This window comes from Neomonachus schauinslandi, chromosome 1 (assembly GCF_002201575.2).
Source record: "Neomonachus schauinslandi chromosome 1, ASM220157v2, whole genome shotgun sequence".
NCBI lineage: Eukaryota > Metazoa > Chordata > Mammalia > Carnivora > Phocidae > Neomonachus > Neomonachus schauinslandi.
Genome location: NC_058403.1, coordinates 201,125,645 through 201,148,215, shown reverse-complemented (window position 1 = coordinate 201,148,215; position 22,571 = coordinate 201,125,645). Strand labels below are relative to the sequence as shown.

At 60.4% G+C, this 22,571-nt stretch overlaps 2 protein-coding genes and 1 long non-coding RNA gene across 3 annotated transcripts in view; 1 reads left to right on the top strand and 2 right to left on the bottom strand.

Annotated features, from left to right (window-relative positions):
• The window catches only part of CRTC1 (CREB regulated transcription coactivator 1), a 73,518-nt gene extending 70,927 nt beyond the window's left edge, over positions 1 to 2,591 (top strand). Inside the window, exons 13-15 of the mRNA XM_021683105.1 lie at positions 55 to 141; positions 756 to 936; positions 2,269 to 2,591. Coding sequence (XP_021538780.1) covers positions 55 to 141; positions 756 to 936; positions 2,269 to 2,480 — 480 coding nt within the window. The 3' untranslated portion in view covers positions 2,481 to 2,591. The remainder of the gene's footprint in view (positions 1 to 54; positions 142 to 755; positions 937 to 2,268) is intronic.
• Positions 2,592 to 8,285: 5,694 nt separating this feature from the next.
• On the bottom strand, positions 8,286 to 15,577 carry LOC110574410 (cartilage oligomeric matrix protein). The gene is made up of 19 exons (XM_021683104.1): positions 15,499 to 15,577; positions 15,168 to 15,253; positions 14,718 to 14,769; positions 14,084 to 14,253; positions 13,254 to 13,391; positions 12,893 to 12,967; positions 12,640 to 12,798; positions 12,428 to 12,532; positions 12,231 to 12,338; positions 11,867 to 12,026; positions 11,235 to 11,353; positions 10,979 to 11,031; positions 10,694 to 10,875; positions 10,336 to 10,514; positions 10,176 to 10,224; positions 9,822 to 10,018; positions 9,016 to 9,188; positions 8,415 to 8,554; positions 8,286 to 8,332 (listed from the first exon to the last, which is right to left on the bottom strand). Exons 1-19 carry the CDS (start codon positions 15,575 to 15,577, stop codon positions 8,286 to 8,288), a joined length of 2,271 nt encoding a protein of 756 aa, XP_021538779.1.
• Positions 15,578 to 15,729: 152 nt separating this feature from the next.
• Positions 15,730 to 17,967, bottom strand: LOC110574411. Its single transcript, XR_002479964.1, has 3 exons — positions 17,935 to 17,967; positions 16,428 to 16,462; positions 15,730 to 15,761 (listed from the first exon to the last, which is right to left on the bottom strand). It is a non-coding gene; the product is annotated as an uncharacterized LOC110574411 (long non-coding RNA).
• Between the last annotated feature and the right edge of the window lie 4,604 nt (positions 17,968 to 22,571).

Below are 22,571 nucleotides of genomic sequence, written 5' to 3'. Positions count from 1 at the left end.
CCCTGACCTGGTCTTGGGGACAGTGATGACAGCAGGCCTCTCTTCTGTCTGCAGCACTCCTCCACCTTGGGCAGCGTGTTTGGGGACTCGTACTATGAGCAGCAGATGGCGGCCAGGCAGGCCAATGCTCTGTCCCACCAGGTGAGCGGGTGCCCGGGTCACAGCGCCCACAGCAGACGCTCACCCGGACCCCGCCCGCCCCTCGGGCCTGAGCTTCGCTCCTAGGGCTCCCTCCTGTCTCTAGGCCTTGGAGGGCGTGGCTCGGCTTGGCCTCCCCAGGCCCCTGCAGCGGGCCCACAGAACGAGGCCAGCGGCAGAGGGGGAGGAAGGGTGGGCAGCAAACACCGGCAGGGACAGGTGGCGCCTGTGGCATTGGCGCCTCAGCCTGGGCCGTGCATGTGGGTTTGCTGGGAGGCGGAACTGGCTTGGCGTGGAGGTCAGGGTCAAGGGCATGTGGGCATGAGAAGGGCTGGCCGCTTCCTGGAGCAGGTCACTCACCCATCCATCCTTCCATCAATCCATCCATCCAGCAAGCCCTGACGGGGCCGTATGTGGACAGGCCCGGACAGGTTCAGGGAGGAAGGAGGGGGAGACCTTAGGGCATAGAGTCTCCTATTCAACAAGCCCTCAGTGTCTGAGCACAGGCGCCGGGCATCTTGCAGAGGAGCTGGTCCCGGCTGCTGCAGGACAAGCCAGCCAGCAATAGCCAGGGGCTCAGCAGGGCCGGCCTCATGCCTGTGTGCTTCCTCCCCCAGCTGGAGCAGTTCAACATGATGGAGAATGCCATCAGCTCCAGCAGCCTGTACAGCCCGGGCTCGACGCTCAACTACTCGCAGGCGGCCATGATGGGCCTCACGGGCAGCCACGGGAGCCTGCCGGACACCCAGCAGCTTGGCTACCCCAGCCACAGCAGCATCCCCAACATCATCCTCACAGGTGAGGCCACCTGGCCGTGGCGTCCTAGGTGGGGGTCTTGGGCAGAGTGCCTCCAGGGGGCCTGGCAGCTGCAAGGGGCCTCATCCCCAGAAGAGATGGCACCCCTGCCCTGCAGGATGAGGAGGCCAGAACCCCACCAACCTTGACTCATTGCTGGGCTGTGTGGAACAGGCCCCCGGGGACACACTGGACCCTGGACCAGGCTTCCCGTATCCCGTTCTCAGAGCAAGAGCAGGCGGAGCCGGTCACTCACCCAGCCCTGCGTCTGCTACCCAGGTCCCTCAACCCCATTAGCTGAGTATACTGGAGTCACAGGTGACTTGGGGGGGTGGGCCCTGCCTGGCAGGGCTTGTCACAGTCAACGGACATGGAACAGCTCGCACACACTGCGATGAGCATCCCCGAACAGCCTGAGCACAGCACGTGTGAGTCAGTCCCTGCTCCATGTGGCATAGAACCCAGACCCTTTGCTGCCTCCGCCCCACCGGGTAGGTTCTGGGTTTTATTGAAAGAAGCAATTTCCTTATAAGCCAGGACTATCTGAGGATTGAGAGTGACACTCTCTGGTGGTCTCACTGACATCTCCAGGATGGAGGAGTCCATGCCCAGAGCCACCCTTAACCCCCCCCACCCCAAGGCGTAGTGCTTCCTTCCTACCTCAGGGGTGAGCAGTGGTCTGCAGTAGATGCTCTGGGGGCCGTAGCTTCAGATGCATGAGAAGACTTAGGTCCCTGTGATTGCCCCGGTAGCCCAGAAAGACCAGGATTTTCATACCCATGTCTCAGATTGGGAAACTAAGGCCTAAGGTGTCACTACAAGTAGAGGAGAGAGCTCAGGTTTGAACCCGGGTCTTTGGTGGGGGGGTAGGGGGGAATTCACACACACCTCAGTCTGCTTCTCAGGATGCACACAGGAGATGTCCTGGCAGAGCAGGAAAGGCCCCTGCCCCTGCCAGCTCACGCTGAATGTTTGTGACCTAGGTCTCAGCCCAGGGCTTCCCAGCCTTGGCACTGCTAACACGTGGGGCTGGATCTTTCTCTGGGGGGTGGTGGGGGCTATCTTGTGCATCCCGAGGTGCTGAGCAGCATCCCTGCTCCCCACCCACCTGATGCCAGTAGCATTTCCTCTTCTCCAGTCATGACAACTAAAAATGCCCCTAGACATCGCCAGTATAACCCCCAGAGGGTGAACCCCCAGGTAAGTACTCCTGGGGTGGCCCAAGGCCCTCTTCCCTGAGCATTGACAGGGTCCACGGGGGCACAGGGCATGGGAACAGAGAGCCAGGGCCATGCTGAGACTTCTGTCCTATTCCCCCCCACCTTCCCCGCCCAGTGACGGGAGAGTCCCCTCCCAGCCTGTCTAAAGAACTGACCAGCACACTGGCCGGGGTCGGTGACGTCAGCTTCGACTCCGACAACCAGTTCCCCCTGGACGAACTCAAGATTGACCCCCTGACCCTGGACGGACTGCACATGCTCAACGACCCCGACATGGTCCTGGCCGACCCGGCCACCGAGGACACCTTCCGGATGGACCGTCTGTGAGCTGCACACCCGGCACATCGCCGCCCAGCCCCCGGCTCCATCACCCCGCCGGTCAGTGGTCCCGACGGCGTCTCCTGAGCCCAGGGACGGCCGCGCTCCGTCCTTCGCAAACGGCCGAGCTTGTGATTCTGAGCTTGCAATGCCGCCAAGCGCCCCCTGCCCACCCGCCCCCCCCCCCCCAGCTGTCCACCTCCCTCGGGAGGCCGCGTGTCACCCCCGCGGACCCTCCCTGCGCGTGCTCTCTCGCCCCCCACCCTGGGCCTTGAGCCGTCCCCCCTGTAAGATGCGGAAAGCGTGTTGGGCAGGGCCGCCGGCCTGGAGGGGGCGCTGTCGTCCACGGCGGCGGTGGGCTGAGGTGCATTTTCCGACTGTTGTCCAGCTCTCACTGCCTTCCTTCGGTCCTGGTCCTCCCCCTACCCGCCCGGCCACCCCCCAGCCTGAGGTTAGGTAGCGAGCCAGCCTCCCCCACTCCCCGCCCCGCCAAAGGGAGAAGGTGCCAGAGAGAGGGGCAGACACAAAGTGAAATAAACACTATTTTGACTGCTGTCTTTTATATTTCTGAGCACATTCAGAGAATGCTAGAGTCCGTCCCATGGAGGTAGACTATAAAAGGTGTGAACAGAGCATGCAAAGCAGCTAAATCTTCCTGGGACCCACACTCCTGCTTTGCCCTCCCCCAGCCAGGTCCCTCTGTGGCCACCTTTGCCCTGAAAGTGAAGCCCCTGGCCAGGATGAAGGGGCCTGCCAGGGGATGCATGTGGAGACGGGGGTTATTTCTGGGGGTTGTTTTCGTCTCTCAACTTGTTTTCATCTTCTCTGTACCGTGGTCACTGTTACTGTTATTTAAAGAACGGGGTGGGGAGGGGGTGGCCAGGGCATTTTTTGTTGTGTTTTTGTTTGTTTCTTTTGGTTTGTATTTACACTTTGGTTGTAGACGAGTAGCTGACTCCTTCAATCCAACACTTGCCTGAGAGCATGTTTTTATTCCAGATATCCCATGTTATATATTTTTTAAGCTAACTGGAAGCAGGCTCCTGCCTGCAGGGTCTGAGCTGAGTCTCCGGCCGCTTTCGCTCAGGCCCGCGCTATCTCGAGATGGAAGGGCTGAGTGAGGGCGGGTTGGGCCTGGTAGGGTCTCTGGCAGAAGCTCGAGGTGGCCGGGGGTGCCGTGCCCTCCAGCCACGTGTCAGACTCCCAGGAAGGAGCCACAGCTTTTATTAAGGGTCCCTCGAAGACCCAGCTCTGCCTGGTCATCCTCAAGGTGCCTGCCAGTCCTCAGGGAGGGCTAGTCCCAGACCCCGAGGCTGGCGGCGGCAGCAGCCCCTCTGCCCTGATGCCCCCCAGTGATGAGGTGCCCCCTCGCCACGAGACCCAGCTGACAGTCGTCCCCGCCAGCCGCCCCTCTCACGGCCCCTCTAGGCAGGGCTGGCTCCGGAGGAAAGAGCAGTGTGCGTTGTAGCGGCGGCGTTCCGGGAGGCTGAGGTGACCATCAGGGCTCGGACCGTGCTGGGCGCTGTCCCTGTGCCCTCCAGGCCCTGGGAGGGGGTGACAGGGGTGTCTTTGTTTTCGGTCAGCTGCTCGGAGATGGGAACTTACGTTTCGGTCCCTCCGAAGCCGCATCATCTTGAGCGCTCAGCCTGCAGGCCGGGCCGGCACCTTCTGCGCGGTGCGCATCTCTCCGTGTGGTGTCGCGGCCACTGCCTCTAGGTCTTACGAGCCCTCGGCTCTGTCCGTGTGGGAGCCAGATTTCATCCTAGCGACATCCCTCCCTCTCGTCCCCCGGGCCAGGCTCGTAGCATCTGGCCAAGCGACTGGGCGGCCACAGGCGTGAGAAGGCCCCCTCCTCCGTCAGGTGGCCCCTGCTGCCTGCGTCTGGGCTGGGGGACACGGGGTCAGTCCGTCCAGGTCGAGGGCCCAGCCTCTTACTGAGGCAGGGGCTGGGAGCAAAGAGTGAGACTTTTTTTTTTTTTTAAAGAAAAAACTACATGTACATAGAAGAGTTTGATTACCATTAGACTTGTGTGTAGAACTTTTTAAAAAATGGCCTTAATAAAATTACAAGCAACCTTCCTGGATGCAATTTTCAAACGAGGCATTGGGGACCCCCATGAGGGAGCCTCGTCAGCCCCTACTTCCCGTCTGCTCGGCGCCCGGTTCTCAGTGCAGATGGGCAGGAGAGGGAGGGTGTCCACCCCTGCAGCCTGTGTCCAGCATCCCCTTGGCTAGGGGGCACAGGTGACATTGTATTTATGTGGCCACTTTGGCCCAGGAGGGGCATAGGTGCAGTTTTCCCAGGGAGGGGGTCCCAGCCAGGAGCCAGTGGCCAGGCGTCCCTGTGTCCTCAAAAAGGTTCACACCCCTGCCTGGGCCTGGGCAGGCCTCCTGAGGTCTGCAACAGGGGATTTTGCTTATTTCTTAAATACTGCTTCTCTACTAAGTATTCTTGAATTGCCAAGATTTCCTGAAACAGGACAGCCTAAGGGAACCAGCCCTTTGACTTGTGATGTGAAAATACTGTGATTTCAGACGAGCCGCGCCGTGAGGGGTGGGCCGGGGCCCCGGAATATTGTACATAGACCCGCCGCCTGTGTCCTCGCTCGCTCGGGACAGGCCTGGATGCTCAGCCCACGTGAAGTCAGAGGCCAAGCCAGTCTGTCCCCCTGCCGCTGGCCCTGAGTTCTCCCGATTTCAGTCCCTTCAGCTACGGGAACTTCTGCCCCGGGAACAAGCCAAATAGTGTGTTCCCACCTGCCTCAGTTTACCCTCTGTCCCCCAAGCCCCCAGGACAGTGAGTTGTTTACCCCCAGGGAGGTTTGTGGGCCAAAGTAGAGCCCGGGATCAACCCCTCTCTGTGTCCTCCAGAGAAGAGGGCTTGTGTCCCTGCCCCGTCAACACCCACCCATCAGAGTCACCCCCCCAGTGTCCAGGGCTGACGTCGGGGAGGAGAAGGGGTCTTGTCAGGATCATATTCCTTGTCACAGGTACCCATGCCAACCTCCATCCCCACTGAGTCCTTACCAAGGGGAAGATAGGCAGCGTTCTTCGGGACATCCTGCAGCCCCCTCCCTGTTCTCCCCACACACCCTGCTTCCTCCCGACACTCTTCTGGGCAGGAAGGGTTGGGGGGGTGCCAATCCCTTGGGGCAAGGGACGCTGAGACCCTCAGTGGAAAGCTCAGGAGGCAGGTTGACCCTTCAGCAAAATTTAGGGGCCCACAGCTGACAGCATCCAAAAACTGTCTATGCTCCCCTGTGGGGGACAAGCCAGAGCAGAAGGGGCCCTAATTGGGGTGAGTCCAGCCCCCCCTGCCCCTGTGGCCCTTTCCCCAGCCACACCTCCACGCAGACCTCCCTGCTGGCTTCTGAGCCACCTGCCTGCCCCGGGGGTGTGCCTTGAGGGCAGGGGTCCTGCCTTTGCAGCATCTTTCTGGTCTCGTCTATTTGTGGGTTTGGGGGGCTGGGAAGAAGGGTTCTGTCTGTGTGTTTGGCCTGATTTCTTTGGGTGGCTGAGGTCCCCAGAGGATGCCTAGCTGGGTGGACCCCGTTGTGAGGCCCATGCGTCATAGTGGGGCAGGCAAGGACAGGCGTCCAACTCCAGGAGACCCCCACGTGGAGGGTGAGAAGGCTCCACGTCCATCCAGATGTGCAGGGCTGCGTGCCAGGTGCTCGCTGTGGCCCGGTCAGGCAGGACGGGAGCCGGTGCCAGGACTGTGGGGAGCTGGGCTGCCTTCTCCCCCACCCAGCATCCTGGGCCTGATGAGCCCCCGTGAGGGACCATCCTTGGGCCCTCAGGGGAGCTGAGGACACACGGGAATGTGCCCCCCTCCCCAGGCCTCCACATCTCAGCCAACCCCCAGCTGGTTCATAACCAAACATCCTTCCAGACTCCCACCCCACAAATGGATTCTGGGTTTTCTGCATTTCCAAAGAAGGCATCCCCACTCCTGGGTACAGGCTGGGTGTGGTAAGGCCTGGTGGTATTGGGGGGCCCTCCCCCCCACCCTGCTCCTGACAAATAAGCAGCAGCACCCATCACCCTCTCTGGGTTCTGATGGAGCTGTAGTTAAGAGGCCACAGAGGGTGTGGGGGCTGCAAGGTCAAGGGTACCCCGTGCCCCTCGTCTTGGCCCATCACTCCTGCAGGTGGCGCTCCAGGTAAGGGAGCTTACCTGGGCCCTTCCCACTTGGCTTGCAGAGCTGCGGGGTGGGGGTTGGGGGTGGGGTTCTGTGTTCTTTGCCCACTGCTGGAGGCCTGCCTGGGGTGAGTGGGCAGCTGGGTCTGTTGCTGCCCCACCTCCTGGGGGTTCCTGGGACATTGCCCCATCAGGCCCTGCCCAGCCAAAGCTGACTCTCTGTTCTTGGTTTCTCTTGGCCTTTGGCCTCCAGGGGTCCTGGTTGGGTGGGGCTCAGGCACCTCTCATCACCCTTCGTGTGCCACATTCTCTCTGAAGTGGCCACTCCCCAGGAGGGAGGTGGGGTGACCCGCACCTTCAGGCCTGGGCGCTGGAGTACTCTGAGGTATGGGGGAGGGGAGGGTAATGGGAAAAAGGCCCTTGTGACCCAGGCCTCAGTTTCCCTCCATCATTGGCTCAGACCCCGTGGGTCTTGGGGCCTCAGGCTCCTCCCTGGCAGGGTCAGGGGTAGGGGCTGGACATGAGAGTGATGCTGGCTTCAGACAGTTTCCCCCTGTCTTCTGCCCTCTTGGCCAGCCCTCCACACCCTGTCCCAGGATGCCAGGGACACATGGTACCTGCGGGGGAGGGGTGTTGCCAGGGGAGGGTTCTGGAGCTTGGGGGCAATCAATGCCCAACCCATCCTAGCCCATCACTTCTGACCTCTTGCCCACTCGGGACAGGTGGACACAGCTGTGGCCTTTGCCACTAGGCCCCGAGAGGAGGGCTTTGGCAGCCAAGGTCCACCAGCCCCTCTGTGCCCCACCATAGGAAACTGCCCCCCAGGGGGCCGGGCAGGCCCACTGATATATGCAAACCACTGGTCCGAGCCCTGCTCCGCCTGTGTTCTTCTGTCCCCAGGCTGGCTCTGCCCCCCCTCCCCCCAGCATGTACACTCTGCTGTGGATGTCCCGTGGGCTGTGGGTTGGGTGCCCATGGCGGGTGGGGGCGGGCGGCTCAGGGCGCACTCGGCCGGCCCCTGCCCATCCTCTCTGGCGTGGACGCTTTTGTCTTTGTACCTTTGCATCCTTTGTAATGAAACATAATAAAAATCCAATGTTTTCGTCTCTGCCTCCTCCCCTTTTTTCCCCCCACAACGGGGATGGAACATGGGCCTAGTGGGATATGCCAGGTGGGAGCCACACACAGGCACCCCCCTACACACACATGAATATGGACACACAGGCGTGAGCCCCTCATCCCCAGCCCTAGCCAACTAGTTGGGCCTAATGTCTGGAAGGGGAAGGACCCCCCCCCCCCCCCCCCCCGGATCCCGGAGCAGGCACTCGGTGGGATCCAGGCCCATGACCTCAAGTGGGTAGGATGCAGCAGCAGGCCTGGGGCCTCCCACATGGGTTGGACACTCCTAGTCAGGTTGTTGGGCCCTAGCCAGTCAGGAAGGGAGTCAGCGGCAGGCCTGGGTTTGGGGTCCTTTCCCAGTGCTCTCTCAGAGGCCCCACCCCACCTGCAGCAGAGCTCGCAGCCAGCCACTCCAGCACACACACTTTATTCTGTCCTCTCTGAGCCCCTCTAGGGCAGCCACCCCCTGGAGCCGGGTGTTGAGTTCCCTGCTTGTCGCAGTAAGGGCGGCCACGATGGTGGCCATCTTCCAGCAATGGATCCCCACCCCCATCCCTAGGCCCGCAGCAGCCTCTGAGTCTCATAGTCCTCTGGGATGGTGTCTGCGGAGAAAGGGCAAGCAAGCAAGGGGTGAGCTGGGGCAGGATGAACTCCCCACCCTCCCTGGCGGGACGCTCCCCTCACCATTGCATCGGTAGCGTAGATTGGCCCAGATGATGTTCTCTTGGGAGAAGCAGAAGACGCCCAGGCGGCCACCCCGCATGGTTGTGTCCAGGACCACGTTGCTGTCGGCCACCAGCTCAGGGCCCTCGTAGAACCGCACTCTGTGAGGAGGATGGGACGGTGAGGCAGGGCCCCGGGCTAGGCCCTCCCTTCTGAGACCTTGGCGTCTCACTTGGAAGATGGGTCCCCTCCTGTCTGGGAGTGGGGGCCATGTGTTCCCCCCTGCCTGGGCCACACTTAGGGCAGGTGGGGCTTCTGAGCTGAGCCTCAGTTTCCCTGCATGAGAGGATGGACACAGCAGGTGCTAAGCAGAGTGCCTGGACTTGCTGGCAGTGCAGAGTGGGGACTGAGAAACAGGGAGTGAGTAGGACCCCACCTTCTATCTGAGGACCTGCTGTGTCCTGGGTCTTAGGAGGAGGGTCATGTTCCAGAGCCAGACAGTTAATCTAATTGCCCGTATCATTCCCATTTTACAGATAAGGGGACTGAGGCCCCCTGAACCGCCAGGAGCCAGGACAGAGCAAGGGACTCCTGGTCCATCGGCAAGGGGTGGGGTCCCCACCTGATGTAGCCCACTTGGGGCCGGTGCTGCAGGAACCAGCGGTAGGATGTCTTGTCCTTCCAACCCACGTTGCGGGGGTCCTTCCATAGCAGTCGCACCTGTGATGCTGTGTCCCCTGTGTGCCAGAGTGCGTTCCGCAGCTGCTCCCCAGGGCCTGTGGAGGACTTCACGGCCTGCCAAGCCCAGGGACGGGGGAACAGAGTCAGAGACCGCGCAGGCTACTGGAGCCCCCCAGAACCCTGCCTGCTGGGACAGGTGGGGAGCTGCAGGTCTTGGCAGTGTGGGAGGCCTTAGGGTGCCTGGACGGGAGACCTGCAAGGAAGCTTTTCTGAGGATCACATGGAGATTTGTAGGTGGGATATGGGGGGCAGGGATGGTCCGGGATCTCATGAGAGGATTTGGGAGTCCATGGACAGGTTTGGGTTCTGAGAGGATTTGGAAGGGTCTGCAAGAGGACTTAGTGACCTATAGAAAGTCTTGGGTGTCCATGGGATAAACGGGGGGCTAGAAGATTTGGGGAATTTACTACAGGGTTTCAGTGACATACTGGGGTCTAGAGGTTCTGCAGGAAGATTTGGAATCTGAGGAAAAGTTTAGGGCTCCATGAGAAGGTTTTGGGGCCTAAAGGAAGATTGGGGGGCCCCGAGGGAGTGTGTGAGGGCCTGTGGGACCCAGGGGAGGGCTGGGAGGACTCTGAGATCCATAGAATGATGCTGGGGGGCTGTAAAGGCTTTGGGAGTCCGCAGAAGGATTTGGGGCCTCCTAAAGGGCACAGGGACCTAGAGGGCAGGTAGGGCCACAGACACCTTGAGCTGAATGCCGGGTTCAGCTACCGCGCGGAAGGGATTCGCCTGCCAGTATGTCTGCTCCATCTGCTTCCACATAACCACATAAAAGCTGGAGCTGTCCTGGTAGCCAAAGATGAAGCCTGCGTAGTCGTCATCCGTGACCGTGTTCACGTGGAACGTGCCTTCGAAGTCCACGCCATTGAAGGCCGTGTAACCTGGGGGAAGGGACGCTAACTTTACCCCCACCGGAGCCCTGGCCCCCCTCCCCACCCGCCCCTCTGGAGTCCAAATTGCCTCCTAGGCCCAGATCCCCCCTCTGACCCCGCCCCCTTTTCAGCTTGCTGCACGGCCTTGCCCCTCTCCTCGTCTCACCCACAGCCAGGCCAGGGTCGCTGTTCATCGTCTGCACGATCTCCATACCCTGAAGGGTTCAAAGGAAGAAGGGCCTCAGGCCGGCCGCATGGGCCCTCGGTTCCCCCGCCCCCAGCTTAGGACCCGCTCCCACCACCTCCCGCCAGGGCCCGGTCCCAACCTGGTTGAGCACCACCCAATTGGGATCTATTTGCGCGTCGCCCTCGGGGTCCAGTACGACAGTCTGGAAGGCCCGGAAGTCAGTGAGGGTGACCTCGGCGTTCTCCGGGCACACATCGATCTTGTCCACCACCTTGTCCGCGTCGAAGTCGCCCTGGCACGCGTCGCCCACTCCGTCCCCTGAGAGACCCGAGCGGTGGGGTCAGCGCCAGCCCCGCCCAAGACCTGGTCCCGCCCACATCTGCTATCGGTCCCGCCCACACCAGGTCCCAGCCCCGCCCACACCTGCCCAGGTCTCCACACCTGCCCAGGTCTCCACACCAGCCCCAATCCCACCACAGGCCCCGCCCCTGCCTTACTGTCTACGTCTTCCTGGTTTGGGTTGGGCACCAGGCGACAGTTGTCCCGACTGTCGGGGACCCCGTCGTTGTCGTCATCCTCGTCGCAGGCGTCACCCTGGCCATCGTGGTCTGAGTCCTGCTGGGCACTGTTTGGTACTGTGGGGCAGTTGTCCCGTGAGTCCTGGTGTCCATCCCCATCCCTAGAATTGGTGGGTGGGACACAGAGACAGTGAGATTTCCCAGAGTGCTGGGTCGGGGCCGCCCACCCTCGGTCCCCACTCGCACCCCAGATGGCATCCTTACTGGTCTTGGTCGCTGTCGCAAGCGTCTCCCACAAAGTCGTGGTCTACATCCCTCTGGGGAGGAAGGATGCAGGAGTCCGAAATCAGGGCAGGGAAATTCAGAAGCCTCCCACCCATCCCCATCCCCGTTCCAGAGCCAAGGTCATTCTGACCCCACGGAACACCCCCCACCGCGCTTAGACTAGGTTTCAGTCTCCTTAACTAGTCTAGAGCTCATCTCAGGGATCTGACCCATCTGGGGTGTGGCCCGCGCTCACCTGGTCTGGGTTGCTTTTCTGGGGACAGTTGTCGCAGGCATCCCCTACACCATCACCATCACTGTCCTTCTGGTCTGAGTTGGGCACCCTTGGGCAGTTGTCCACCGTATTTCGGATCCCTGCGAGAAGCAGGGGGACAGCACAGGATCCCAAGATGGGGGCGGGGCCAGGCTGACCAGCAAGGCAGATGCAAACCACGCCTCTACCGTAGATACGAAGCTAAATTAAGTGCTTCTGCACGGGCCCAAGCCTCAGAGACTTAATGATGGCCGGCGGGTGAGGGGACTGGCTCTCACAGGGGAAGCTCAGGGGGACCTTCCAATGGCACTGTGAATGTAAAATTGGCACCTCCCTGGCACTAAACCCCAAGCTCACGTCTCTGTGCTCCTACTTAATCCCTGCAGCATCTGACACAGGGTCCACCTTCCCCTCCTCCAAATGTTCCTGCCTTTTCCCCTCTGCGTCGTGTCCCGGCTTGCATCTTTCCGCCCACCAGAGCGCAATCGTGGTGCCTGGAGCCCAGCGGAGCTCACCGCGGCGGCTTCCAAAACTAGCCGAGCTCCGCCCCCAGGCAAGCCCCGCCCCTCGCTGCCGGCCCTGCCCTCTTCCCTCCCCTCTGCTGCTGCGCTCACGGTCGCCGTCGATGTCGTCGTCGCAGGCGTCGCCTTTGCCGTCCTGATCTGTGTCCTTTTGGTCGTCGTTCTTCTGGGACCGGCAGTTGTCGCAGGCGTCACCCCACTTGTCACCGTCCGCATTGCGCTGGTCCGGGTTCCGCACCAGCTTACAGTTGTCCTGGGTGACAGGGCCGGGTGGAGGGGGGGTAGGCCTCGAGGGGCAAACGTCACTCCCCAGACCAGCCCATCTCCGAGGCCCCGCCCCCTCCGCAGAGACACCCTCATCCCTCCTGGACCCCCGAGTCCACATCCTCTGAGGTCACTTCCCTCACCCAAGCCACACCCCCACCCAGCCTTGCCTAGGACTCGACGTTGGCCCCACCTGCTCGTTGAGGACCCCGTCCCCATCGGCATCCGGATCGCAGGCGTCTCCGATGCCGTCGCGATCCACGTCCTCTTGCCCTGAGTTGGGCACCGTCACACAGTTGTCCTAGGGGCGGGCACAGCGGGCATCAGGGGCGTGGTCGGGGGAAGCCCCGCCCATCGCCGTCCAGTTCACTCCCTTGAGACCCCGCCCACCTTACGGCACTGGCGTTCTGAGCAGCGAAGCTTCTCGTCAGGGAAGCCGTCTAAATCCGTGTCTCGGCCGCAGAGGAGCCCGTTGCCTGCCCAGCCAACGGCGCACTGCGGGTGGGGTAGTGAGTAGGTGCCCCGGCGTGATCGCCACCCATCCCACCCCACCTCACTCCTTCATACCCATGCCACGCGCCTCCCTGCTCGCCCGCACTCACCACGCAAGATCGCGAGCCATCGCGTTCCAGGATGCAGTCGGCCTTCTCATGGCACGGGCTGGGCGTGCCGTCCGGGCAGAAGCGCTGTGAGCGCCGCTTGCAGCCAGATGTCTGGTCGCCCACGAAGCCGGGCTGGCAAGGGCCGCACTGGAAGGAGCCCTGGGCCCGGGCCGCGGGCAGTGAGCTTGGGCTGCCTGCCACTTTGCACCCACCCCCAGTGTCTCGATCCTTCCCCACTCCTCCCGGGCCTTACCCGGGTATTGACGCACACGGAGTTGGGGACACAGTTATGCTGCCCGGTCTCACACTCGTTAATGTCCGTGCAAACCTGGAAGGCAGGGAGCGCAGAGGTCACCGCCCACACGCACAAACCCTCAGGCCTCCCACCCGGTTCACGTCTCCTCTGCATCCTACCTCTCCCCTCCATTCCTCCCCCAACCTCAACCATCCTGATGAGGACCCTTCCCCTATCCATCCCCCAGGCCCCGGTCCTCCACCCCTTCCCGCTGAATCGAGGCAGGAAAATGGCCGCAAGGCTGGAGGACCAGTTTACTGAACAAAATGAGGCGCCCCCCCCAATTCCCTCCTGGAGCCCACCCCTCCATGGCCCTCACCTGCTTGTTGGCCTTGGCGAAGGCCAGCCCCACGCCCTCGTGAGCGGGGCCGCTGTACCCGGGCGGGCAAGCCTCGCAGCGGAAGCCGGGGCTGGTGTTGATGCAGCGGACGCGGGGAAAGCAGGGATGGGCGTTGCACTGGGGGAGGAAGGGCCACGGAGGGTCAGAGGATGCAGGAGGTGGGCTCCCTCGAGGGTGGCGCCTCAGGATTTTTTGGGCTTGAACTTAGAAAATTCAGGGGCCATCAGCGAGCATTTGGGGAGGGGGGTGCCCTGTGGGGCAGAGGCCATCGTCCCAGGGGTCAGGCGCGACTTTGCCTTGATGGGGCTAGGGGAGCGACCTGGCAGAGAGAGGGGAGTGTCTGGAGGGGGCTGTTCCCGGGAGCCGAAGAGCTGGGTGTTCAAGGGTGGAGGAAGGAATTGCGAGGGCGGGCGTCCCCAGCAGAGGGGGGTAGTGGTCGTCGGGGCGTGCGTGCCCTGCGGGGGAAGCGTCGTCCGGGCGGGGGCCTCGCGGTGGTGGAAGCGCCGCTGGGGCTTGTGAGCCCCGGAGGTGAGGGGGGTCGTCGGGGCGGAGGGCTCTCTGCCGTAGGAGAGTGGTCGGGGCGGGCGTCACTGGCTACGGAGGGGGTTGGCGGGACCCGAGTCTCTGATGGTGAGGGAAGTGGTCGGGGTGAGGGCCCCCCGCCGGCAAGGTCGTCCGGACGTGCGCCCCCAGAGGTGAAGGGGTCCTCCGGGTGAGGACCCTCAGCGGGGGAGGAGATTGTTGGGGAGGTCGGTAGTTGTGGGGGCAGGCGTTAGGGAGATCGTCGGGGCGGTGGGGGGCGAGCGCACCTCGTTGACGTCGACGCAGTGCGAGCCATTGCCAGTGAAGCCCGCGGGGCAAGGTCCACAGCGCGCGCCGCTTGCCGTCTGAGTGCAGAGCACGCCCGGGTAGCAGAAGCCGGGCGCGCACTGGGATAGGGGCCGCACGCTCAGGCCCGGGGTGCGCGCCGGCTGCATCCCTGCGGGGAGTGAAGTGGGGCTGGTCAGGGCCACGCCGGAGGGTGGGGCGTGGGCAGAGTCTATCGGAACCACGCCCCGTCCTGGGGGCCACCCCTGGGGGCGTGGCGAGGTCCCGGGCTTTCTGGGACCCCGTCCCGGACCACGCTCCCTGCCCGCCAGGTTTTCTCAGTCACTGTATCTCCGCGCCCGTCCGTTTTCTGCTTCTGCCTCAGCGTCCCTGCATCTCCCTGCATCTCTCGCACGGCCTCTGCTTCTTTTCGCGTGTCCACCATCTCCCTTCCCATAGTCTCTGTCTCCCCTCCTTGTTCGTCTCTCTCCATCCCTCATCCAATCTCTCCATCTCGGTCAGCCTCCGTCTCTTCCTGTCTCTTTTCCTCCCGGTCTTATCGTCGCTGTCTCTTTGTCTCCCCATCTCTTCTCCAGCTCCCGCCTGCCGCCTCTCTGCCGCCCCAGCGGCGCTCACCGCACGCATCACACTCCATCACTGTGTTTTTCAGAAACGTGATCTCCTTGACCTGCGGTGCAGGGGGGATGGGGTGTAGTCAGCGGGGCCCCATCCCTCTCTTCCTCCCTTGGGTCTCCCCTCCCCCTCCCCCAGACTCCCTTTGCACAGGCCCACTCACTCCCCTCGGATCCCCCTCCCCCCGCCACCCCGTACTCCCTATCCTCCCCGCCCCTCCCCTCCTTCCCTGGGACTTTAATCCCCTCACGGACCCCTGTCTTCTCCCGCGGAACCTTCTACCCCTGGGACTCCCCTTTCCCTCTTTTCTACAACTTCCTTCCGGGATCTTGGTACCCAGAACCCTCTCCCTCTCCACCGGGACCTCCTTCTCCCATCCTCCCTCCCCTCCCCTCCTCTTCCACGCCTCTCTCCCCTCCTCCGCACTCCCTGTCTCCCCACCCTGGTCCGCACCTGCTGCCGCAACAGCTCCCGCACATCCTGCAACGCGGCGTTGGTCTCCTGAAGTTCCCGAAGCATCTGCGGGCCCAGATCTCCACCTGCGCCGACAGGAGGCGCTGTTGGGGCGTCGGGGTTTGGAGACCCCCACCACCAGTCCTCGCGGCGCCGCGGCAGGGACCCGGGACGCCCTCATTCCTTGAACGTCCGCCCTGCTGCCTGCTTCCTCCGTCCTGCACGTCCCGGTGAACAGTCCCCGAGCCCCTGGGAGCCGCGACCCCAGGCCTCACGGGTCCTCCGGTATGGTCGGGGGTCGAGGCCACGCGTGGGGGAAGGGGCGGCTTACCTAGTGGTAGCTGGCCCTGACCCGACGCGCCGAGGGCGACCAGGGTGAGCAGGAGAACGCAGGCGGCGGCAGGAACCATGGCGGCGGCGGGGAGCTGGACTGCAGCTCGCTCTCTGCTGCCCACGAGGCCGCGGGGCCTATTTATCCCGGCGGCGCAGCCGGCTCCCGGGACGGCCCACCCGCGGCCCTGCCCAGCGTCCAGCCGCAAGGTAAACAGATGGCGCTGGTCTCTGCATTCAAGGCCCCGCCCGGTGTTGCTGAACCTGGACACGGCGGGGAAACTGAGTCACGGGGGAAACTGAGTGTAGAGGTCGGTGGGGCAGGTTGTCAGGTGGGACCACCCTCCAGCCCTCTTTCCCTTATTTACTGAGTGCCTGCTGTATGCCAAGAGTGGGACATGGCTGAGTACGAGGTGATCCCCGTGGCGTCTCCCCTCAGCTCTCACTTGGGGAAACAGAGTCAAGAGAGGCTAAAGGTTAGCCTCCACCCCCGCCCCACTCTGCTTTAAGTCAGGCTGACTGGCCCTCCACTCCTTCCTCACTTGCTTCAAAATGTGGCAAATGACATCTTTCTGTGCTTCAGTTTCCTCCCCTGCACAATGGAGGTAATAAGTATCATTGTTAATGATTATCATTATTACAGGAAAACGGGGAGTCAAGTGAGAGCGGGGACTCTCGGGTTCCCTGCCGAGGTCTAGAGGGTTGCGAGTGCCTCCCGATCCGCTTTATGGTCTTCCCTCTCTGTGGTTCTCTGGCTGGTGAGTGGTAGGTAGGGACGGCTTGGCCAGGAGCCCACGCAGTTTCCCAATCTGTGTAATGGGCTGTGTGGAGGTCCATCCTCAGCAGGGGAGCGCACAAATTCAAGGGCTCCAGCAGGAGGAGGTCTGTGGGGGGTGGCCAGGGCTTCTGTTTGTGGAGACTTCGCCATACCTTCCGAGCTCCAATCCAGCTCCTGTGGGCACAGCCTGTAATAAAAATAAAAATTACTGCTAATCAGGAAAATCGTCCCTCCCAGCGCAGCCTCAGCCTCGCTCCTGAGCTACAAAACACCTCGACTTTCTGGAGTTAACCCTCTCCACCCCACCCTCCAAGTGCTCGAAGCTTCTATTGTATAGATCAGGAAACGGAGGCCCAGAAAGGGGAAGTGGCCAGCCTAAGGCCACCGCGAGGGGCAAGGGTGAAGTCAGAGATCTATTCTCCTGGGAGGCTGCAGAGAAGTCACCGAGGGCTTCCCAGAGGAGATGGAACGGAAACCTCAAGGAAAGGAAGGACTCAGATAAGCAGAGGAAGCACCTATGGCTTGGAGGTGGGGAAATTTCAGACACATTGATTTATTCTACAAACACACACTGAGCACCTACTATGTGTCATGTCCTAGGCCGGACTCTTGACACAGGATGAACAAGCCAGACTGGGCTCTTCCCTCGAGGGGAGACCAGGTTGGTGGGGAGGCAGCTGCATAATCACCCAAAGGGGCCAGAGCTGTGATGGGGATACACAGGCAGCAGTGGGAGCCCCAGTGAGGTGCCTGACCTAGCCTGGGGTGGGGTGGGTGGGGTGGGGTTGGGGGGAACCTGGGTAGGCTTTTCAGAGGAGGAGGGAACACTAAACTCGGACCAGGAAGGTGAGAAGGACATGGCCAGGCAAAAAGATGGTGGTATGCATTCCAGGTAGAGAAACAGAATATGCAAAGGCCCTGAGGCAGAAATGAGCCTGGTCTGTTAGAAGGAATGATCTCAGCGTGGAGAGATGTTGGGGCTCAGAAGATGCAGTACCAGTGGTCCGGAGCTCAGGCTGTCTTCTAGGGCAATAGGGAGCTGCAGAGGGTGAGTAGGAGGGGTTGGGCCTGGCGGGGAGGCTGGGTGGGAGCAGTCAGCCCCAATGTGGGCATTTCTAGTGAAGCCTGCGCCCTGACAGTGCCCACCTTGCCTGCTGCCTGTGGCCGGGCCATGAGCTCACCTCCTGTTTTCCTTGGCGCCCAGCACACCTGGGGGCCGCTCCCGGCTGGCACTGGAGTTCTTGGGAAAACCACAACTCCAGCAGGGCCTGTGGGCTTGCGTGTGCCTCATGCAGCTGAGACAAGGGCGCATGGAAGCCAGGCCTCTGCCACAGGCTGGGCACAAGGCTGGGACTTGGACGCATGTGGCCTTGTTCATGGCCAGGCCACGGGGAGATGCAGGGAAGGGCATTCCAAGCAGGGGGAACGGTAAAGGCAGAGGTCCTGAGGATGTCCCAGTTTGCAGATCAAACAACAGAGACCCAGAAAAGCAGTCTGCTTTCACGATCCTGCCTCCTGGATCTCACCAACCCTGAAATCCTCCTTCCAGGCAGTGATTCCTTCTCTCAAGCACACCACACCACTCTCACACTACAGAATAACTTACTCCAGGTGTCCTTCCCGGTCTTCGCAGATACTGTTCCCCATCACCCCAAATACCTTCTTCCATCCTTCAAGTCCAGGCTCCGATGCCTCCTCTTCCATGGAGCCCTCCGTGCTCTTCCCGGGCCGGGCTTAGGGGCTGGTGGCTGTATGACAGCCCTCTGGGACCCCTGGCAGAATATTCCTGGCAGAAAAGGTTGGGATGGCCTGACTCTGGGAACTGGGATTGTCTCTGTTTCCTTCTGTCTCTCACAGCCTGGGGATCCCTCGGTGCAGAGAGAGGAGGCTGGTGAGCTGTGAGGTTACCTACTAGGATTAGCATGTCACTTCTTATTCCTTATCATTCATGTGACATCATTACTATTACTATTAATTATATTAATACTTACTATTAATCATTATTAATTACTATTTACTATTAATAATAGTAATACCTGCCCCCACTATACTTTACAACAGACTTGGGGGTCACATGGTCTAGGTTCAAATGTTGGCTGGGCTCAGCCTTGCTGTGTGACTTTGGGCAAGTTGCATGACCTCTCTGTGCCCCAGTTTCCTCACTTGTAAAATGCGGGTGATCATGGTTGAGAGAATTGAATGAGCTAACCTGTGCCTGATGTCTGGCTCCAGTATTAGCCTTGCTATACAATATGGAACATATATACTATGTCACTTACACCTCAGATTGCCCTTATTCACATTTTCCTTAGAGAGGAAACGAGACAGCTCGAGGTCACACAGCAGGAATTAGAACTGGGGAAGGCGGGACCCCTAAGGCCTTCACACCCCGCTCATTGCCCTTGGCCCCAGAATCCAGACAAGAAGTGCTGGCCCAGGCCCCTCATTAGCTGTGAAGATTCTGCTGCCCAGGACCTCCTGGCCTGAGCCTTTGGCTGGCGCCCCAGCCGGCTCCCCTTCCCATCACACCAGACCCAGTGGTTCTGGGACCCTGGCCAGGCTGGGGCAGAGGGGCCGGTGCCTGTGTGATGGGGCCCCCGGGCCCTTCCTGGCAGGGGCTTGCTGGGCCAGGAGACATGTGGGCGCCCCCAGCTTACCCAGCCGCCTCTCGTGAATCCAGAGGGAAAGTATGTCGGGAAGGCAGCTGCCCTGCCTTGGGCGGGTCCGGCCACAGGCCCAGGGTCTGGGGAATTCATCAGGGCCGTGAGGGAGGCCACTTGGCCACGGCTGCATCCGTAGCTGAGAGTCTGACCCAGCCTGCCTCAGACGGCCCCACTGGACCCATCTCTCCAGAAGGACCAAGTAGTTGGGGGTATGGGAGTGGGTGCCAGGGTGCCACCCAGACACTGGAGTCGGACACACCCACCCCGACTTACACTGTGAACTTCAGGAAGCCCTGCCTACGCTCCCGGTTTCCAATCTGCCCCAACCCTGTCCCCATTCCATCCCAGGTGCCCAGGAAAGTGCTGATAAAGAAAGGAGATAACAATAAATATAGTGGCTACAATTTTATTGAGCAAGTGCCAAGGGTTCAAAACCTTGCCATACCACATGTGTGGGTTTCCCATTTCTGCTCCCCCTCCCCTGGCCCCAGGAGGCAGGAACTCCTCCTCATGCAGGGCAGCAGGGCACAGCGATGAAGGTCTTGCTTTTTTCCCCAGCAGGGGGGCCCTGGGTCATGTGTCCCAGCTCTGCTGTGGGGCCTGAGGTAGGCTGCTTAACTTGTCTGTGCCTCGGTTTATTCTTTTTTCTTTCCTTTTTTTTGGGGGGGGGAAGGGCAGAGCCACCTTCAAAAGTTTATTATCATGTAAATTTTGAATTCTCAAGGTTAGTGAGTGTACTGAACAGTCATTGCAGGGGAGAAAGAACTTCACCTCAGGAGGAACTGACTGGAATTGACCAATGTGGCATTCAGCGGGTACCGATTTTGGAGAATGAAGTTATAATTCAGGGCAAATCAGCACCTTGCTCCTCTCTCCTTTCCTCTCACATTTAATGAGAGTTTTGTAGCGTAATAGTAAAACAAGTCTGTGTCTGTGTTACAGGGAGAGAGACAGCCTGTGGGGCTAACTACACAAGTTTTGTTCTCTCTTTCTCTCTGTGTGTTTAATGAAGTGAAGAAGAGAAATGGCTAAAGTTTTGGGCACCTTAACAGGAGCAGTAAAAACCCAGGTGAAATGGGGACAACAAGAGCCCCCACATCTTACGGTCATCATGAGAACTGAGTAAGTTAGCCCATACATAAGAAGTGTGCTGAGCACTTTTCCATGGAGGCACTCATTAATGTCCCCACTCTACAGATGGGCAAACTGAGGCTCAGAGAGGCAGGTTCGTCCTGTTGCCTCAGTTTGGGCACCGGATGCTCAAAGAAGGAAGTCACACACTCCCCTCCCCACAAAGGCCATAGGGAGAGGGTCCCCCACCCAGGCTTCTGCAGCTGTCGGGAGGATGGGTGAGTGGGCAGCAGAGAGCACAGGAAGCAGGGCCCTGACCCGACTCCTCATCCTTCCTCATCCTCCCTCTTCCTGTCCCTCTCTGGCCCCCACCCCAGCTCATTAACAGGAGGCCCTTGTTCAGGCCAGGGATGGATGGGGCGGGAGGCTGAGGGCGGGGTGTGTTTACCCACCGGCTGCCTGGCAGGCAGTGGCCCAGACCAGGGCATGGGCCAGTGTGGGAGGGAGGGTACTGGGCAGGGAGGAGCCCCAGCCCCAATGTAGGAAGACTGGCACACAATGGGTGCCAAAAAAATGATCATCGGTCAGTGGGATGAAATTAGACAATTTCATCCACCATACAGACCCCTTGCCACATGGCCAACGGGGAGGAGGTGGTCTTGGCTTTTCAGCCCCGAGGTGGGTGGTCTCGAAGGTGGACAAGTGCACGCAGGGGCATGGAGTGCTTGCTGCTCGGAAGGAGGAGCCAGCTGGACTGCAGGGAACAAAGCCCAGGGGTCAGGGAGGCCACTGTGGGGGGATGTTGGTGCCAAGACCAGGGCAGGTGAATGGGTTCTGGCTGATGAGCATCCCAGGCAGAGGGCACAGCAAAGGGCCCAGAGGTGGGAGATGTCTGATGCATTGGAGGTTCACCGAGGAGGCAGGTGTGGCTGGAGCAGAGAGGTGAGGGAGCAATGGAGGGGGGAGGGGTGTGGTGATGGGAACCCTGTGCAGGGACAGAGCCATGAACCATGTTTGAGCTCCACGGGTGAGGAGGTGGATGGATGGATGGGTGACAGATGGGAAGGATGATGAGTGGGTGCGTGGCAGAATGAATAGATGGATGGATGATGGATGTTTGTATTGTTGGATGGGTTGGGGATGAGTGGATGGATGGATGGATCATGGATGGATGGATGGATGGATGGATGGATGGATGAGTGGATGGATGGATGGATGAGTGGATGGATGGATGGATCATGGATGGATGGATGGATGAGTGGATGGATGGATGGATGGATGGATGGATGGATGGATGGATGGATGAGTGGATGGATAGATAGATGGATGAGTGGATGGATGGATGGATGGATGGATGGATAGATGGATGAGTGGATGAGTGGATGGATAGATAGATGGATGAGTGGATGGAAGGATGGATGGATGGATGAGTGGATGGATGGATGGATGAGTGGATGAGTGGATAAATGATGGATAGGTAGATAGATGGAATGGCTGGCTGGCTGGGTGGATGGATGGACAGTCAAGTGGTTGGGCAGATGAATGGATGAGTGAGTGGATAGGTGGGTGGGGGGTGGGGGGGTGGGTGAATAGGTGGCTGGCTGGCTGGCTGGCTGGACCCCACCCAGGAGCCTCTCTGGCTATGTGGCAACCCCATTCAGAAATCACTATAAGGAGTCAATGGGAGAATGAAATTGAAGCACGTAGTAGGTGTTTTTTGTCCATTCCCTGTTCCCTTTGCCCTACTTGAGACAAAGGGAGGTGAACAATTAGGCCTCAGTGGCTGCTTCTCTGGGCCTCTCACCTTTCAGCTCCTCCCCATCTCAGGACCTTTGCACAGGCTGTACCCTCTGCCTGGAGCACTCTTCCTCCTGCTCTTTACCTGGCTGGCCCCTACTCACCCTAACCTAAAGGTTACTCCCTCAGGCCAGACCAGGCTGTCTGGCCTGTGTGTCCATATTCCTGCGCCACAGAGGGAGACTGAGGTGTTTAATAAAACCCTCCAGGAATGGCCAAACCACGGCAACTGTCAGGGCAGTCTGAGAGGGAGCTGTGGAACGATGACGGCTCCATGGAGCCTTCTGGAAAAGGGATGATGTCACTGTTGCTGTTGGTCCACATGGTGCTGGGGGGGGTGTCTCTGGAACACCCACCTCATGAGGCTTCCTGACTCTATTTCCCACTGGTGTGAATGACTTACTCTTTTCTAGAGTCATGAAGTTCCAAATAATTTGAGTTATGAGACCACAGAACAAGGAGACACAGAACTAAGGAATGACAAAGTCATAGCGTCATGGGTCAATGGGGCCAGAGGACCACAGTGTGCTAAAGCCACAGGACTGTGGGATCCTAGAGCCGCGGGGGACCGTGGTGTTACAGAGCCACGGGCCAGGGTGATGTGGCTGTCAGTCAGTGGGAGCACGGAGCTGTAGGATGGTGGAAGCCACAGGGCCCCAGGGAGGCTGGAGACACGGCACGGGGGCATCCCACATCTGAGGTGCCACAGGAGGGAGTCTCCGAGTTGACCCCAACAGAACCGCCCTCTTGGCCATACCCTCATGC